At 42.0% G+C, this 19,609-nt stretch overlaps 1 protein-coding gene across 5 annotated transcripts in view; it reads left to right on the top strand.

Annotated features, from left to right (window-relative positions):
• Positions 1–950: 950 nt before the first annotated feature.
• POC1A (POC1 centriolar protein A) overlaps positions 951–19,609 on the top strand; it is a 163,404-nt gene continuing 144,745 nt past the window's right edge. For 2 of the 5 annotated variants that reach the window (XM_075939432.1, XM_075939431.1), the window contains exons 1-6: positions 951–1,197; positions 1,579–1,663; positions 4,147–4,318; positions 10,662–10,841; positions 14,919–15,026; positions 16,767–16,882. In XM_075939432.1, the coding sequence (XP_075795547.1) occupies positions 1,180–1,197; positions 1,579–1,663; positions 4,147–4,318; positions 10,662–10,841; positions 14,919–15,026; positions 16,767–16,882 (679 nt within the window). In that variant the 5' untranslated portion in view covers positions 951–1,179. The remainder of the gene's footprint in view (positions 1,198–1,578; positions 1,664–4,146; positions 4,319–10,661; positions 10,842–14,918; positions 15,027–16,766; positions 16,883–19,609) is intronic. The other 3 variants (XR_012906534.1, XM_075939433.1, XM_075939430.1) reach the window with 2 other exon arrangements.

The raw sequence follows: 19,609 nt of genomic DNA, 5'->3' as shown, positions 1-19,609 counted from the left end.
GTTTGAAGTTGGATTTTCCTTCAGTTTGGAGTATTTCAAAATAAAAGGCAAATATCGTAAGGTGAGTTTAAAACAGTCAACATTAGTATTTGTAATAGAATGTGAAACTGTATTATAATGGTTAGCCAGCAGGAGAAGCTATGCATAACATACCTGCAGGCTGCAGGGACATGCTGGCCACAGCTTCCCGCAGCTCCCATTGGCTGGGAATGGTGAACTGCGGCCACTGGGAGTGGGCCTAGAGATGGCCAACGTAAACAAAAGGTCTCACGGTCCAACAGTGGATTACCCCTCAGGTGCTGAAGGTTGCTGACTTCTGACCTATATGTTATTGTTACAGCTGCATTGGTGGCTAAAAAGAGGACAAATGAGTTGTCCTCCAACTATGAGAAGCCTTTCAAATTAGTGATGAATCATGACTAAGGGAAGCTTGCAATGCTGCTGTTCTATACAGAGTGAGCATCAATTTTCTGGGCTGCCCCTCCACCAAGCAACCTTATTATTTTGGGGGACTTAGGGGTAGGCCACAGCATGGCATACAGGCAAGGGAATTAGGAGGTAGTGACAACATGGGGCACAATTAGAGGGAAGCACCAGCTACAGTGGCCCTTGTGGGTACGTGCAGGTATGCAAGCAAATATGAATAGACATTTTTCATCACATTTGTGTACACGTGTGAATTGTGTGTGCAAATAGTGCATGTGTGAAAATGTATAAACACGACTTGCATGTGTAGGAGCACATGCATGTGAATTTTGTACACGTGAGTTGTGAACGGGTGTGCATGTGAATTGTGTCTAAAATGAGGGTGGACGTGTGACACAGCCATGGCCGTTGCACTGTGTGTGTGACTGAGCGCCCGTGAAGTGCAAGTGTGCGAACGTGTGTGCGCGTGAACTGACTGTGAGAGCGAGCGCGCGCGCGGAGCTAGCGCGGCTGTCAGAACGCCGCCGCGGGCGCTCGAGGAGGCCGGGCACCGCGCGCTCCCGCGGACCGGGCCCTCCCGCGCCATGGCCCCGCCCCGGCCCGACGGCCCGCGAGGCCTGGGCCGCTTTTCCCGTCGGAGGCGAAGCGCCAGCCGGCCTCCCCTTTAAGGGCCGGACGCCGTTGCCAAGGCGGCCGGGGAGGCGCGGAAACCGAACCGAGGCCGCCAGAACGACCGGCCCCGCCGCGCGCGCCATGGCCGCCGCCGGCCTGGTAAGGGCCGGGCAGCCCGTCGCGCCGCGCCCTGGGACCGGCCGTTGCGCGGCGCGCGCCTTGCGGGGTCCCTGCCGCCCCCCCCCCCCGCTCGCGCCTCGCCCCGCCCCTTGGCGCCGCGCGGGCCCCGCAGCTCGGGCCCTGCCCCCGCGGGAGCCCCCGTCGCAGTACGCGCAGCGCGGCCCGCCGCTGTTCCGCCCCTCTTGCCCCCCCCCCCCCCCGGTGCGCCTCTGTCCCCTTGCACACGCCAGGCCTGTCCGTGTCTCCCGGCGCGGGGCCTGCCCCCCTGGAAACCTGGCCTGGGTGGGTGGCTGGGGGGGGGGGGGTATTTGTATTGTGCAGCGGTCACCGGTAACGCTTGCCCGTGCTCTTGCCATTCAGGAGGATCCCTCTCTGGAGAGACACTTTAAAGGCCACCGAGATGCCGTCACTAGCGTGGATTTCAGTCTCAATAAGAAGCAACTGGGTAAATTATATTTTTGTGCTCGGAGAGTCCCCCGATAAGTTTCTTCTTTTTGCAGTGTAATTAAAAAAGCCACCGAGTACAAAACAGAAAGAATCACTTGCAGATCACTGAAGAATAACTTCTAGAAATGACATTTTTAAGGGGGTGTGTGTCTATTCCTGACACACACTGAGCACTGAGTGTTGCACTGTCTCACATATTTGTGTGCCTCCCTTTACTCTGAGACCATTGTATGGTAAAGCTTCACTCTTACTTCCTGTGACTAAACTGAGGCTTGTTTTCCATCCACTGCTCATCATGGCTGTGCCCAGAAAGCGCATGATACCTTTGTTAGTCTTTAAAGTGCTACCAGACTATTCTTTTTTTTTTTTTTAAGTTTATTGCACTGGAATTAGTTTTCTTTCCTGAGAACCACATAGAAATTGACAAGATGTCCAGTAAGGCCAACTGTCCTTTTTAGCGCAGCAGAGAATTGCTATGTCTGTTGCAGAGGTGGTGAACAAAGAAATAATATGGTAGAGATGCTCGGTAGCTACATACAAATACAGCAAGGACTAGCATCTTGAAATTCGTAACATGCTTAAGGAAAGGTATTGCTGTCAAAAAGTCATTGAATGGAAATGTATGATTTTTTTCCCCTTTAAAGAAACATGAATAATGGAACGTTCTGTCTGAAATGAGACTACATTAATCCTAAGTCTTTTCCAAGAAAGAGAACTGCTTTTTTTATTATTATTATTATTTGAAATGACTGTGAAATAAAAGGATGCTTCCAGCAAAAGCTATTTGGTATTTTGCCACAATTGACATTAACTAAAAGCTTGTGATTATGACCCTAGCATTTAAACCTAGTATTAAAAAAACAATGTTTTATTTTCTAGGCATCTGTTTTACATATCCCACTTGCTGCTCTGACAAGGAAATAATGTTAGGGTTTTGTATGTTTTCATTCTAAAATTTGTATACAACCGTTGTATACCACTGTTTTTAAGCAAACAAATACAAACTAGACAATTGTTGTCTTTTATTTGCTTAAGAAAACCTGCAAATTTAACTTCTCCCTGAAGCTTCTGCAGTTTAAATATAGGGTTAGTTTGAAAAGAGATTTTAATTGTCACCATTTTAGAAGTTTGTTCTTCAATATTTTTCTGTAAGTTGCCATTGAGTATCTCTTCCATTACACATCACAGTAAGTGTCCACTGTGCTACGAACATATAAAATACAGCATGTTGCAGGGCAGCGATGGGCAACCTAGGCTAGTGAGTGGACCACATGAGTGGCCACGATGAGAGTGTCGTAACCAAGATGGTCTCCTGGGGTAGGCTAGTTTTGCTAACTGCACTGGATTTTATGGGATGTGGCAATTGATAGAGCCCTGTGTGGGATGCAAAATTTGTATCCTCATCCTCATCTGTATGCACAAAAATCCACTGATATCTGCATTGACGCTTGCAGCTGTGCATACTTGCGGGTATTTGCAGGGTTCCAGGTACAAAACTTGTATCCGCATCAATATCAGCAAAAATGAGCTGCTAATATCCCTGTCCACAGATATCTGCTTAATATCTGTGGATTTGCAGAACTCTGCCGACTGAACTGTAGCTGTGTTTTGATTGAATGCAGGAGCAGCACACAGCTCTTAGAGTCAGTGTTGTGTGCAATCACTTCAAATGCCTTTGCTTTACGTGTGTGTCATTGTATTAATACCAATAGGAAAAAAACTTACATGTACAGAAACCAGCGGGATCCGGCAACCCTGCGTGTAGGCAATGGTAAACAAAATGTCTTGTGGGCCACACATTGAACTGCTATGGTCACACGTTGCTTGTAGGCCACCAGTTGCCCACCACTGCTATAGGGAAAGATGGATAGCTTCATTTTCATCAGGGTCAGTAGCCCAGAGAAAGCTGAGAACATTCATCTGAAACCCTGCCCAAGAAAGACATCTAGGTAATCGTAAAAAAGCTGGTATCGTGGGGCACAAAACACTGTCATGAGTGTGGTTTTTTTCTATATGTTGCTAATTTACACAAATCAGATAAGTCCAGCATCTCCTTGGTTAATTATCCAAATGTAAATGGGTGACTGCTGTTTGCTCTACAAAAAGAAAAAAATCTTCTGGATGAGACACTGAGCCTCAAAATTTTGGACCCTCTGTACATGTGTGTGTTGCATATTATTGAAGTATCTCTCACAATGTTTGTATTTTATTGTCTTCAGCAATAACAGGCTTACCTGATCTAACTCTTATCTTGGGTTGCCATGCCTACTTTCAGTTAAAAAGCAATTCTAGATGCTTGGTTTGAATTGTTAATGAAATGTACAGTATGTAGTGGTACTTAAGGGTTAACAAAGGTCTTAATTCAGTGAAGGGAACTATTGTTGGCGCGGGCTGAAATCTGTGCACATCGCTTTAGTGTATGTGATTGTTCCAGTGTACCCGGGGAAGATACTAACGTGAGTCTTTTTCCTCTAAATTTAGCAAGTGGTTCTATGGATTCATGCTTGATGATCTGGAGTATGAGACCCCAGATGAGAGCCTATCGTTTTGTGGGTCACAAAGATGCAGTGATGTGTGTTCAATTTTCACCTTCAGGCCATCTGGTGGCCTCAGGCTCTAGAGACAAAACTGTCCGTTTGTGGGTTCCAAGTGTGTAAGTATATCCTGCTTCCTAACTCTTATGCTAAGTTGGGGTGTACAGTTTCCACTAGCAAGAGTGCTCTATTGTGTGGGTCGAGAATCTGTTGTTTGCTAAAGGAAAGATTATTGGGTGATGCAACAGCCATTTTGCATAGGACTCTTGCATAAAATTAATTTAATCCCGAATAAGATGTGATCTTATTAGTCCTAGCGACTGAAATCCTTTGTCCGCAGAAGTACAGCACAGATAATATCAGGGTAAGCTTCCTGACACAGCTCTAGTACTGTACTTAAATAGTGACCTACTGGTGTCCCTCCCAGTTCACATTCCATGGCTGATTAAGCGGCGAGGAGTCCTGTGGCACCTTATAGACTAACTGAAGTGTAGGAGCATAAGCTTTCGTGGGCAAAGGCCCACGAAAGCTTATGCTCCTACATTTCAGTTAGTCTATAAGGTGCCACAGGACTCCTCGCCGCTTTTGCAGATTCAGACTAACACGGCTACCCCTCTGATACATGGCTGATTAGTCCTCTTTGTTAGTGCCAGAGCAAAACATTATAGACAGCCGTTCTAGAAGTTAGATTTCTGACTTTCTGTAGTTGTACCAAACAATAGGTGTCTTTTTTTTCCCCACAGCATCTAGTTTTTAAATTTTAATTGCTGATCTAAAGGTTAATAGTAAACTCCTGTTCCATTAATACAGAGGTGGCAAAGTATGACCCGTGTGCCAGATCTGGCCTGCCAAGCCTTTCGCTATGATGTACTGCCCGCTGGGACTTTCAGGCAGGTTTCCTGCCTGCTGCAGCCCCAGGCTGTTCAAAGTGGGCAGCTGCTGGAAGCATGTCCCTTGTGGGGGGAGACTTCATGCGCTGCCCCCACCCCAGCACAATAGTTGCAGCTCCCATTGGCCCCCTCCTGCACCCCAACTCTGTCCCAGTTCACCACCCCTACCTTCTCTACATCCTCCTTCTCTACATCCTCTTGCCCACCTGCCCCAGGTTGCAACTTCTTGCCCCAGGCAGAATCCTCTCCTGCACACACACCCCCTCTCTGACCCTGCACCACAATCCCCTACCCCGGATCACAACTCCCTCTCAGACCCCACATCCTCTCCTGTACCCCAGTCTCCTACCCCAAGCTCCCTTCTAACCCAACCTCCATCTAACCGGCACCCCCTCCATAGAAAAGTGGCTCTTGACCACTTAACAAAATCTTATGCCCCCCCCCTCCAAATTATTGCCCACCCCTGCATTAATAGCAGAGTGATTGATATATGGTTAAAACAAAGGCCTTGAAGCTGGGAGAGCTGAATTCCATTTTTAATGCTGTCCTAGATTTGCATGGGACCTTATACTTTCTGTGCCTCAATTTTCGTCACTTCTAAAATTGTGATAATGCCCTACTTAACTGGAAGATTGGAAGACTTAGTTTTCTGTTTGTAACATGCTTTGAGACCCTTATCTGGAAGCTGCTGAGCATTTTTACCATTTGTCTAAACAATCCTGTCTCTGTACTGGTGGGTTCACAGTGATCCAAGTATATTGGCTCTGAGCAGGCCCATCTACTAGTCATCCAACTAAAATACACTGTAAGTGGCAGAGGCCTGCATGCAATATGGATTCGCATCCTACTTCTGTATGCACCTTTACTTTTTCTACAACTAGTATCTGTTGGACTTCTGTGTGGAGCTGAGAGCGCCTCCCTCATTTTGCCAGACTCCAATGTTAAACTGGAGAAATGATATTTCCCCTCCATGTGGCAGCCAGCGTGAGGATTCCAGCGCAGATAGCTGTGAAAGAGTGGCTCTCTGGGAAGGGCTGTTAAAAGACTAAAGAAACAGGGGGTTTGGGCCCTGAGAAGGAAACAGGCTTGTGGTGGGTCTCTTCAGCAGTCTAAACTAAACACAGGGCCCCAGGAAGCAGGGAAGACATTCTAAAATTAATCGTTTCTTTTTGTTGGAATGTCTAATAGCTATGAGTAATTGTATTTTTGTTTAACACAGCCTAAATTAGACTGTCCTAGTTCTTGCTACAATCTAGAAGTGAGTCAGATTTAAAAAAAATCCCAGAATCTATTTGCTGGGGAATACAAAAAAAGATTAGACATGCCAAAAAAAAAATCTCAAGGGACCCACTTTTTTTTTTTTTTTTTTTTTTTTTTTTTAAAAAGCCTCTTATTTATAAACTATAGGCTGTCTTGTAAATTTTTGTTCTGTACACAGAGTAAGTTATACATGTAGGGAGCATAAACTTGTTATATAGAAATAGTGTAACCCTTGCTTTTAATTCAAATCTCAATTTATGCTTTAATATGGAGATACTATTATGTCTTCATAATGATAATGTGACTGTACAATAGAGCTAATTGACAGTGAAATTGGATAAAGTTAAACTACGCTTACCGTAAAGCAGGATGAAAATATGCAGATTGCAATGTCAGTTATCTTAATTTCTACTTAGTGGAACTTCCCTGGAAGAAATGACACACTTACATATAAAAACATGTATATTTAAAGACTCTAGATAAATTACACTAGATGGATGAACATTGAGGCTAAATCTTAATCTAGACTGAAAAAAGAGAGTGACAGTTTCTTCTACTTCCAGAACCTGACTGCTAATATATGTAATCCTGAAAACATAGTCTACAAAAAAAAAACCACTTATAGGAGTTCTTGGAAGTGAAAAAGTAAATTTTGTGGAAAAACTGAATGTAAATGAATGCCAGATGATATCACCTCAATACCGTTGAAGACATTAGTTCAGTGATTGAAGCTGTGTGTGTGGTTGCCATCTCAGGGTAGGTCTACACAGCAACATTATTTCGAAATAATTAGCGTTATTTTGAAATACTGTCAAGCTGGAGGACTTTTTACTCTGATTCCTGTAACCCTCATTGTATGAGGAGTAAGCGAAGTCAGAGGAAGTGTGCTCTATATCAAAATAAGTTCTGTGTAGATGCTCCCAATTTCAAAATAAGTTATTTTGAAATAAGCTTATTTTGAGTGAAGCCCTGTTGTATAGATGCACCCTCAGAAGTGCGCTAGAGTGGAAAAGGAATTATTATACTTGTGGCTGTTTTGAAGCAGCTCATTATGTACTGTTGGATTGTGTAGCTCTTATCAGCGCTGATCTTCTATAACTATGCTCAGTCTTGATGTTTTTGGTTAAGTCTTTTTAGTGTGTTAAATTCACAGCTTGATTAAATGTAGTCAAGTAGATGCAATGCAATCTCTTACTAAGGGGAGAACTTAAAAAGCAGTAATGGTAGTCTTGAGAGTAACTTGCTACACAAGTCAGTAGCATTGCTGTTAACAGTATGCTGTGTGAGGTCTTGATAACATAAAAATTTACAATACCAAGTTAACGTTTGTATATCTTGCTCTAAAAATAGGGATTTTATCCATTTTGAGATTCATTTCTTCTTTCTTTCTCATCAGATCTTCCTTGATCCCACTTATCCTGTTCTCTAATGCATGGGTTTTGAAAATAAATTCATAAAATAAAGACTTTAAACTCAATGACAGACTTTTAGTACCCTTATAATGATAGTTTACAATGATTATTGTGACATTGTCTGGAGATCCAACCTAATTATCGATTAAGCATGGCAAGATCAGGGAATTAATGGGCTTACCAAGAAGGGCTGGCTACTGACTGCCCTGGACGTTCTCAGGTGTGAACCAATGAGCTCTTGTAATCAGCTCCATCATGTCAAGTTCTAAAGAAGCAGAAATCTGCACTAGATGGAGAAAGGAGCTCCTGGTAAAATACTTGGGGCCCCTGCAAACTAGTTACTGTGCACCTGTGTCACAAGGGGGCGCTATGATCCGGTTGATCAAGCCGTATCTCACTACTCATTTGGTTCAGCATTTACAGAACAAAAGTCTTAAACAGTATCTTAAACATACTTTTAACAAGTTTTATTGCAGGCAATTCAGGAGCAATTTTAAAAGCACTGTATGTGTATATATATTTAGTACTAAGCAATTAAAATAACATTAAAAGACATTAAAGGCATTAAAAGCAATATTTAAATGGAATAATTAACAATCTACATCTAAGCTTTAACCCAATTTAGCAGCCTAATTCTTAATTCAATTGAATACACTCACACTCACCCTCCGGGGCTGGCCAGACCCCAGGTAATGTTGGTTAATTTGTTTGAGGTGCAAGTCCGACATGCACATCACCCCAATATGCCGAATCAATGGACTCCAACTTGTGGGGGAAAATGTTGTGGTATGTATCCTCTTGGCAGGGCCCAGTCTGGTGAAATGCCATCCACTGGTTACACGCGGTCCAGATGGGGTGATGTACATTAGTGACACCCCCTTCTTCTTACTGGTGTGTCCATGACCGATCCAGAAATATCTGGTTTTTGCACCGCTTGCCTCACCAAGAGTGTGAAACAATGATCTGTCCTTGGTTAGATTCTTCCCTAGTTACTTTTTCTTATCTGGCAATGCTGGGAATGCTGCCTCAGCACGCATATACATTTCTTTTATTTCACAGTCCTTTTTCTTAAAGTTGTAAACAAGTCCATAATCCTCTGGGGCTCTTGCCTGGACCTCAGCATAACCTCTCTTCAGCTCATTTACTGTAGATTCAATCATGCACTCGTACTAACCATTCACGCTACGCATGATTCATGACACCTGCTAAAAATCTTAGTGGTTACATGGATTGTGAGCTCTGCAATAAGCTTTATACTGCAGAGCCTGCAGTGAAACTGCCTCCTTGGGAGCAAGGCAGCAGGGGCTGCACTGTGGGCTCTGCAGCTGGCTTCTCGGGAGCCTTAGCATGTGACTTGCAGGGGTGGGAGGCCAGAGCAACTCCTGCCTGCTGTGGGCCTTGTGAAGCAGCTGTATGCCCGGGATGTGTGAGCAGCTGCTCCAGCCCCTACCACTTAACTGGGTGAGGCTTACTGGTTAACCTTTTACATCCCTATGCAAACTTTTCTCAGCAGGTCAACTCCATTTGAGTTAACTGGGGCTGCATATGGCTGCTGAGTTTGTCTACAGGGAATAGATTACAGGATCAGGACCTTAGATTTGTTGAACCATGTTTACAAATGTTGCCAGTTCACATGGCTAATTTAAATGCCAGGTAAAGCTCTCTCAGTTGGCAGAAGGAATAGTTAGTTACCTGTAGGCTTTTTAAAACTAGAGGATAGTCTATGTTGCATTTAGATCCAGAACTCCCTTTTCCTTGTCAACCTTTCAGACTTAAGGTCACCAATTGTAGCCACCAGTCTTCTGATAGGTTAGGACTGGGTGGGATTTATTTTGGAGCCTGTCAGATTGTTGTTTGTTGTTGAAACAAAGGAGAATTCTGTCTCTTCCCAGAGCCTGAATGCATTCCCTCTGCAGGATCCCTTGTCTCTTAAAAACCAGGGGTTCAGGAATCTGGTAACAGAACCCAGCTTTCTGATACCAGTAACAGGGAGCTGATCCGTTGTTAGCTGTAACGAGGAAACCCCACCACCACTCATTCAGCTCTTGGCTTGAGCTCTTTGATTGTTCAGCTTTGTGCTATTGCTAGTCCACCCTATACTAGAGAGTAAGCCTACCATGCACCTACTGAATCTTTGAAATACTTGGCATTCCTTGCTGCGGTCTTCTGTCTGCCAGAAACATACCTTCCATACTACTTTGAAAATGCGGGTGAGAGGAAGATCTAATGGAACGTAATAATAAATTCTGTAGCTACTTAATGTTTTTAAATTATTCTTACTTAGGTACTTTTAATCCGAAATACCAGAAATGTGACAATCGTGTATTTTTCAAATGCTGGGTGGGAAACATGCAGCTGAACTGTCTGCTGTTGTATTGTTATGTGATCTATCCTAGACACATTCCTGTTTGGTAGCAGTAATAGTTTATCTAACTGTAATTGAAACTCTCCTTTGTATACCTTGTCCTCATTGGTATGACAGTTAAGACCTGATGTTGGTCCAGAATTTTTATTGTTCTTGTCTTTATATACTGATTGATATAAACAGTCCCCTTTTAGCAGGATCTTTGATTTTTGCTAATTAAAAATGTCTCTTTTCTTACCTCTGTATAGAAAACACCAATGTAAATTGTCTCAAGATAAGATGGGCTAGACTAGCTAGCTAAAATTAAAAAAAAAAAAGAAAAAAGATCTGTTTGAAGTGCTATATTTTGTATCCTTCCTAAACACTTGTCTGCTTAGTCTAGGTCAACAACTTCCTTCTAACATAAATGTATACAGTGCCCATAGAAACAGTGGTTAGAAACACCGTCTAGTATACACAAGCTTCAGGCTGTTTAGAACATAGTATCTTCGCTTCTTGTGCAGCTTAAACAAAATCCATTACTTTTTCTACCCAGCAAAGGAGAATCTACTGTGTTCAAGGCTCATACGGCAACAGTAAGAAGTGTTCACTTTTCCAGTGATGGACAGTCCTTGGTTACAGCCTCTGATGACAAAACAGTCAAAGTATGGACAGTTCACAGACAGAAATTTCTTTTCTCCTTGAGCCAGCACATAAACTGGGTTCGCTGTGCCAAGTAAGTACGTGCTGCTGGCAAAAAACAGTGCTGGTGATGTATGTCTTAGAACAAAGAGAGCATTTAGCCTGTGGCTTTGGTGTAACAACATTGCCTTATGCTTCAAATAAATCCTCAGCTGAAGTAACTTTGAACAGGTATACAGATGCATATAGCCCTTGTTCTCCAACACTCAGGTAAATGCCACATCTCAATTTTTTCCTTTTTAACAGTTGGATTTGTGATGACTGGGAGAACCGCATGGGGAACTGCTTGATGGTGCAAAGGTTGCAGATCTCTTGATATACTTAGACAGATTTGTGCACAGTGTTGGGGAGGAACCAGTAGTCACGGCATATGTAGTACCAGTGATATAGGGAAAGATAGGAGAGAAGTCTTGGTGCTCAAATTTAGGGTGGGTAGCTAAGATTTTATTTTTAAGTCCTCCATGGTGGTAGTCTCTGAAATGCTTCCAGTTCTATCTACAGGGCCGGTTTGATAGTCTGCATTGAGACCCTGTTGTTATGCCTAAGGTAATGGTGTTGAGAGGAGGGATTGGGTTCATTAGAGAATAGAGAGAACTTTTGGGAAAGGAGGAGCCTATGAAGGAAGGACGAGCTCCATTAAACCAATATGGAATGAGATTTCTGGCATGTAAAATTAAAAAGCCCGGAGAAAAGCTTTTAATTTAAAGTCTCTGGCAAAGCCAGCAGGTGCAAAGGTGCACACAGTTTGGACAGACACATCGTTGAAGGGGAGGATTTATTAAAGTGGACACTATAAAGCCCTGGTGTCCAACACTAGCCACATGTTGCTGTTTGGCTGGTTGTATGTGGCTAGTTGAAATACAATAGACTCTCTACGAATGGACATTCCATGCTCAAATAAGAAGAGTATTACATCAGGAATAGCTGCTGACAACTTTACCAAAATGGGAAGGATGTTTGTGAAATGCTTAGGCAGATTAGAGAGGCAACAAAAACAGAAAACCCAATAATAATGGGGACTTTCATGTACAGGCAGTCCCCGACTTACGCGGATCCGACTTATGTCGGATCCGCACTTACGAACGGGACTTTTCTCGCCCCGGAGCTCATGGGCGGCGGGTCGCCACCCGTGTCCTCCAGGGCGAGAAAAGCTTCTCCCGGTCTCCATGGTCTGCTGGGGTGGGGCAGCAAAGCCGCTGGACTCCCCCAGCAGACCAGTGACACCCGAGCAAAGCCGCTGCCTGGGCGGCTTTGCTCGTTTGCCCGGGAGCAAAGCCGCCCAGGCAGCGGGACCCCGCCGCCTGGGCGGCTTTGCTCCTGTCCCCCTGGTGTGCTGGGGGGGTCCAGCAAAGCCGCTGGACCCCCCCCAGCAGACCAGGGACACCCGAGCAAAGCCGCCACCTGGCTAGCTGTTGTATGTAACCTATTGCCTAAATAAGCCTTGGTACAGTCGAATGGAGGATAGCTAATGTATCACCCATGTTTTCAAAAGCCTCCAGAGGTGACCTTGGCATTTACAGGCTGGTAAGCCTAATCTCAGTACCTAAGCAAACTGTCTGAAAGTATAGTAAAGAACAGAATTATCAGACACCGAAAGGAATGCAATTTAGTGGGAAAGTGTCAACATGGCTTTTGTGAAGGGAAATCATTTCTCGCCAATCTATTAGAATTCTGTGAGGGAATCAGCAAATTTGCAGACATGGATGATCTAGTGACTATAGGGTACTCGGACTTTCAGAAAGCATTTGACTAGGTCTCTCACCAAATGCTTTTAAGCAAAGTAAACAGTCCTGGGATAAGAGGGAAGGTCCTCTCAAGCATCAGTAAGTGGCTAAAAGATAGTGAAGAGGAGGTGGGAGTAAATAGTTTTCAGAATGGCCAGAGGAGCAGAGTGACTCAAGAATCTGCATTGGGTTCAGTGCGCCACATTCATAAATGATCTGGAAGAAGGAATTAACAGAGAGATGGCATTGTTTGCAGAGAAGATAAATCCAAAGTAGATTGACAAATTACCCAGGAATCTTAAAAAAACCCCAAACCAACATAAAAGCAAAACTGGATGATTGGCAACGAAACGATGATAAATACTAAGTAATGCACACTAGAAAACAATCCTAAGTATGCATACAGAATGATGGGTTCTACACAGGATGCTGTAACTCCAAGATCTTTAAGTCATCCTGGATAGTTTTCAACAACAAAAAAAATCAGTGTGCAGCTGTAGTAAAAAAAAAAAAGTTAACAATGTTGGGGATCATTACGAAAGGGATAGAAAAAAAGATGGAAAATATAGTACCCTGTATATAAATCCATGGCACTCCAACACCTTGTGCCCTGTGTGTAGTTCTGTTTTTCCCCATCTCAAGAGATATATTATAATTGGAAAAGATACAGAAAAGGACAACAAAAATGACTTAAGTATGGAACAGCTTTCATATATGGAAAGATTAAAAAAAATGGGACTTTTCAGGTTGGAAAAGAGATGACCTAAGATGGGATGTGGAGAAAGTGAATAAGGAAATGTTGATATTTACTCCTTCACATAACAGAAGAACCAGGGCTCAATGAATTTTTTAGGGAATAAGTTGAAAACAAAAGTTCCTTTTCTATAATATACAGCCAACCCGTGGAACTTATCAGAGGATGTTGTGAAGGCCATAAGTATAACTAGATTAAAAAATAATTAGATTCTCATGCAGGGATTACTCAATAAATTTTCCTGTTTTGTTTATTCCCTCTGAAGCATCTGGCCCCGGTTGTTGTTGGAAGACAGGCTACTGGGCTAGATGGACTGTTGGTCTGACCCAATATGCCTGTTTTTATGTTTATTTTTCTGTCCAGTTACTTCAGCCCTGTTCATTTCTTCTTATCTTGTATAGGATGTGTGTTAAATTGAAGAACCCCTAAAATGTATGTAAGGTAAGGTTGCTTGTTCATCTAAACATAAGAAACATTAGAATTGCCATAAAGGGTCAGACCAAAGGTCCATCTAGTGGTCTAATATCCCATCTTCCAACAGTGGCCAATGCTAGGCCCTCCAGAGGGAATGAACAGAACAGGGAATCATTAAGTGATCCATCCCAGCCTTGACGAAACAGAAGCTAGAAACATCATCCCTTCCCATTGATGGGCCTGCCCTCCATGAATGTATCTAGTTATCTGGGTGTTCTAGTGAAATTTAATCTCTAATATTGATACCATTCTCTGGTGTAGGGGCTATACATGATGTGATATCAGAAGTAGTGTATGCACATTATACTATAGGTATGGCTGTAATTCTTTCCTTGCATCCTAAAGCCTTGATCCTGTAAAGATTTATGCATGTGAGTAGATGTGTTGAGCACTGTGGAACTACTTGCACATGTGAAATTCTTGGAGAGGGTGGCTTAAGGTTGCACTTGTTTTCAACACCCATTTTGAGCTTCTCCAAAGAGCCTTAATCAGAAATACAGGCATTTTGGGGACAAATTAATTATCCTTCCTACTGACAGTGAATCTAGAAATTGTATGAAGCAGGGCCTAGAAATGAAGAACTTGAAACAGGCTTAAATGAAAACATGCAGGATAGATGATATGAGATCAGTTTAGCCATTTTTTTCTGAAGAGTCATTTAATCTGCATTCTGTTCAATAACTTCAGTCTCTTTGAGGCTGTTTTTCTCAGTAATTGCAGAAATCAGCGTTGCAGATTTAGCTCTGCATTCTGCTTACCCTTACTCTTTCTAAGGCTTCTTGAGGAGTAAGTACCTGAGTACATGAACATTTAATTTGCAGCAAGCTGGGGTATAAATCTATTGCATGCCAAGTGTCTGGACGTGCTACCACACGCTAACCATTCCCTAGTGCAGTTTGATCTATCCTGCTTTGAAATACGAGTAGATCAAAGTGCACTAGGGAGCAGTTAATGCAAGGCAGCAGGCACCACATAGACACTTTGTTCATGGCAGGCTAGTGCAGGGTAGACTTGTATCCCAGCATACTGGGAACTAAATGTTTGTGTAGACTGGCTTTAAGATACAACCCAGCATAAGGTACCTAGCTTAGTTCAGACTGTCTGTCACCTGCCCCCTTGTTAGTTCTGAACTTAGTTATAACTCCTGTCTTTGTTTTAGATTTTCTCCTGATGGAAGACTAATAGCTTCTGCCAGCGATGATAAAACTATTAAACTATGGGATAAAACCAGCAGAGAATGTATACATTCTTTTTGTGAGCATGGTGGGTAAGTATAAGTAGAATGCACCGGGGAAAACACACAAGACTGTCTGTCTTGTGCCTTCCACATGTCTTTGACTGTTTTGTATAGTCACATAGATCCTAGCTATGCAGAAATGACTTTTTGTCACCAATCATTCCATCCAGGATCCCTGCAGCTGGGCTTGAAAGTGACAAAGATGCTAGTGTAAATGGAGACAAATGTGTTTTAATCTCCATCTAGTGGCCTAGATATGAGCTGTTTCTTATAAATCATTTTAGTCACATTATGCCTTGTCCAAATGTGAAACTTCTCACACTTCCCCTCCCAGCATGATCTTTCTCTAGCTCCAGAGAATTTGAGGTTTGAGTCTAATTTTCCTACACTAGGTTTGCCAAAACTTCATTAATTCAGAGCACTATAAAAATAAAGTTCAAGGACTCAAAGGTGTTTACAATAATGCTTTCATTCCTGGTTCTCTAAATCATAACGTTAAGCAACCTTGTATGTGTCTGTGACATAGGGAAGTGTTGTACCATTTTATAGCTGAAACTGAACCACTGCAAGATTAAAGAGCTTGTCCAACGTTACAGAGCAAGTCCGTGATGGAACTGAGACTAGACTCCATGGTTTCCATTCCATGGTGTCATTTGACGTATTCTTCCTTTATAGACCTGTAACTATACATTTTTGTTTGTTTGTTTTCCCTTTTATATAATTCTCTTGTTTTCAAGATAATGTCTGAATTTATCATTTAATACTGTGGTACAGTCTTGTTTTTCATAAGCCTTTTTACTATACCTGGTTCTTCCACACAACAGAACTAAGAATTTGAAAAGCCTTGGATAAGTGGTTGATGGTATCCTTAATATGGTGCAATGTAAGGATGTTAGTAGGGCAGTTAGTTTTTCTTGTATCTGATCTGCTACTTATTTCAGTGGAGCAAGATTTGCAAAGCACCTTATAAAAGATCTTTAAAATAAGGCTATGTCTACACTGCAAGTTTTTGTGGTAGAAAATATGCTAATGAGGAACTCATTAGCATGAGTTGCCATGTCATTAGCATATTTTCTGCCGATTCTTTTTGCGCAAGGGGTTTCTGCACAGAAAGCAGCAGTGTAGCCTGCTTCCGTTTTGCCCAAAAAAACCCTTTTGAGCAAGATCTTTATGCCTCGAGCATAAGGATCCTGCGCAAAAGTGGTTTTTTTAAATGCAGAACGGAAGCGGCTACACTGCTACTTTTTGCCTAAAAACCCCCTTGCAAAAAATAAAACCGGCAGAAAATATGCTCATGACATTGCGACTCATGCTAATGAGTCCCTCATTAGCATATTTTCTGCCGCAAAAACTTGCAGTGTAGACAAAGCCTGAGTGTGTTACAATATGCAGCCATGCCCTTTGATCTCATAAGTACTAGTGAAGAACTACTGGACCTTAGTAAGAAAAAAATCTTCTATTTACATATAAACTTCTAAAAATTAATGTTAAATCATCTAAATCTATCAATCATCTAAATCTACAAAATTCCAGAAGCAAACCTGCTGGAACTCATTTAATTGTATTAAAGAATTTGAGGACAAACACATGTGTGTGGTGTTTGTGGGTGGGTGGGTGCTTTTGAGAGCACAGCGCTCGATCCTGCCTCAAGAATGTGAAAGAAATACTGTCAGCTGTCCTTCTGCCCCTGTAATATTATACTATCGTACGGTGGTGCTCCTTTGTGGAAGGGATCTCTTCAAGTTTAAACTGTTGGATTTTTCTTTACAGGTTTGTGAATCATGTGGATTTTCATCCCAGTGGTACATGCATTGCTGCAGCTAGTACAGATAACACAGTGAAGGTGTGGGATGTTAGGATGAATAGACTCCTCCAGCATTATCAGGGTAAGTTACAGCCCTAGGTGAGTAACTTAATAACTGGATCCCCAGGAGGCTAGACACCCCCCCCCCCCCGAGGGGGGGGGGGGAAAGCTTGCAATGAAATCTTCCTTACTTTAACAAAAAACAGGACTGTGTAGCACTTTAAAGACTAATAAGATGGTTTAATAGGTGGTGAGCTTTCGTGGGCCAGACCCACTTCCTCAGTCTGGCCCACGAAAGCGCATCACTTATTAAACCATCTTGTTAGTCTTTAAAGTGCTACACAGTCCCGTTTTTTGTTTCAGCTGCACCAGACTAACACGGCTACATTTCTACCACTTCCTTACTTTACAAGTTGAAAATAAAACTTGCCAGTTCTAAATTCAACTATTAGCACCTCTGTGGCTTTAGCACCTCTGTGATATCTCCCTACCCAACAGTGTTTTCGACTTTATGGGTCTGTTTACTTAAGGCAGACTTGGAGAACTAAATACTCTCTAGCTTCTCTATGTTAACAAATAGCAAATGTACATATAGCTGAAAGGTGTGGAAAACTGCAACAATGCCAGAATAGCAGAATTATCTTAGCACTTCTCCTGAGTAGCCAGCTCCTCCTTCACACCTACCTTTAAAAGCATATATTTACACTCTTGTTACGGATGAGTGCTTTGAAAGGAATATGTTCAATAGTAAAACGGGAAATTGTGCGAAGAGGCCACCAACATTGCAGAGTCTTTAGTACCAGAAGGATGCTAGTGAGCAGCAGCACTGTAAAAAGAACTTGTCTTTCCTCTTTTCTTTGAGTGTTTCTGAAATTCAGAGCTATGGGAGGTTCTCCTTGTACTCGTGTGATGAGCCCTGGTCCCGTAAAGTTTGTTTACAACCACCAGTCCTGGCTCTTGGTGTTCTGTGCTGTTATTTAGCTTTAATTTACACCTAAATGTCTTCTAAGAGCTTAGAAGCAGTAGAAGTGTTGGTAATGCTGCCTGACAATATTGACCTCCTGTGATCCAGCAGATTCTCTGGTTCGGTACCAATCAGGTCCCGAGGGTGCTGGAATAAAGAGGTTCAATCTGTACTTGTTAATTGTGATGAAGTACCTTCTACTTTTTTTTTTCTTAAGTGAAACAGAACTCCTTGAGTCTTTCACTGTAGGGCTTGTTTTCCAGTCATTTAATTGTTCTTGGGTTTATCAGTGAGCCTTTTCCAATGAATCAGCATAAGCTAAAGAAAACAGACATTTCGGAAGAGGTCATTGCAGAATGCTTGTGGATGGTGCATGAGTGTCACTATATTACTGGTTATACTGTAGTTGTAACCGTGAATTTCAACACCGAGGTAAAGGGGATACATCCTTCCTATTGGCCATAACTCCACTAGCAAAGTTATCTGTATATTGAGAGAAGTGCCTACTATAAATTGTGTATGTATTAATGAAACTTGCAAATAGGTATAAAAGCTCTTCTGTTAAAACAGGCAGAACTTCTTAAACTAGGGTAAAGGGCAACCTGAAACTGCTGATCAGCTTTTATGCAGTGGCAGGATACACGGCATGTGTTTCAACCACATCATTACTTGGCTTTACGGTGATTTCTTCCTACATATGATGTAGAGCTATTAAATTGTCTGGGTCTAATGCGTCCTACTTGCAATATGACTGTCAGGATTATTTTTCTCTTGGAATTTTAACTTTTTCCTAAGTGGCATTTTATTGTTATACTGTAGTTATTGAAATGTTGTAAAACTAGCTACTGCATAAATCCTAATTAGGCACCAAACTTTCAGTTTGAAATAATACATTAAAATTAATAACTTGCAGTGGTTATGTTGCTCAGTGAATTCCTGCCAGTTGCTTTGCAGATATAAATGGGTATCTTTCATTTCCCTAAGGATTTATATGCCTAAGGATTTATATGCCTAACTCATTTGATTTAGATGGAAGTGACAGATGTTGCACAGGTGAAAACAAAATTATAGTTTTAGAAGTCAGAGAACCATCAAATCACTAAATTCCACTAGAGGGCATCTTTTCCCTTCAATATATAATATTGAGAAACTGACATGCTTGTTTGAGGGTTTTTTGTTTTAAGGGAATCCATTTTAAGAGTCAGATTGGATTGATTAGAGAGTTGAAATTGATAAGAAGTTCCCCCACCATAGAGATGTGAGTAACACTTTGGTTGTTATCTAAACAACTGATTAGTCTTTGTTGTTGTTGCAGAGGCTTGTTCCAGTTGCAGCATTTGTAAAAAACTAACGGTTTTACAATTTTTTTTCTGCTTTTGTCGTCTCAGTAAATTAACTTATAAATCATCTGCTTAATAAGCAAATGAATGAACTGTTTATTTCCTGCATTGATACAAAAACTCTTTTGTATAGCAAATTAACCAAAAAAGTCTGTATTATATGTTACTGGTATTAAGTTCAGGAATATGTTAAGACGTGTTGTCTAGAGCAAATCTGATGACATCCTGCAGAATAAGGAAACTAGCATCCCCTTGATATGACTTGACCTGCACCTCCTGGATAATGAGGAGTTGAAGGTCAAATAGTGGACTCTTAATAACTGTCTAAATTTACTGAAATATATAATTTATTAGTGTGACACTGTTGTGTATTAGGCACAATGCACTATTCCTGTACGTAGCAGGATAAAGTTATTGTGGTGATCTTTTACCAGTCCAGTTACAGCAATCACTATATAGCAATTAAACATGGCCTAATGGAGAACATCTTCAATATCTGCCATCT

Source organism: Pelodiscus sinensis, chromosome 11, assembly GCF_049634645.1.
Source record: "Pelodiscus sinensis isolate JC-2024 chromosome 11, ASM4963464v1, whole genome shotgun sequence".
NCBI classification, from domain to species: Eukaryota; Metazoa; Chordata; order Testudines; family Trionychidae; genus Pelodiscus; species Pelodiscus sinensis.
This window is presented reverse-complemented; position numbering and strand designations above follow the sequence as displayed.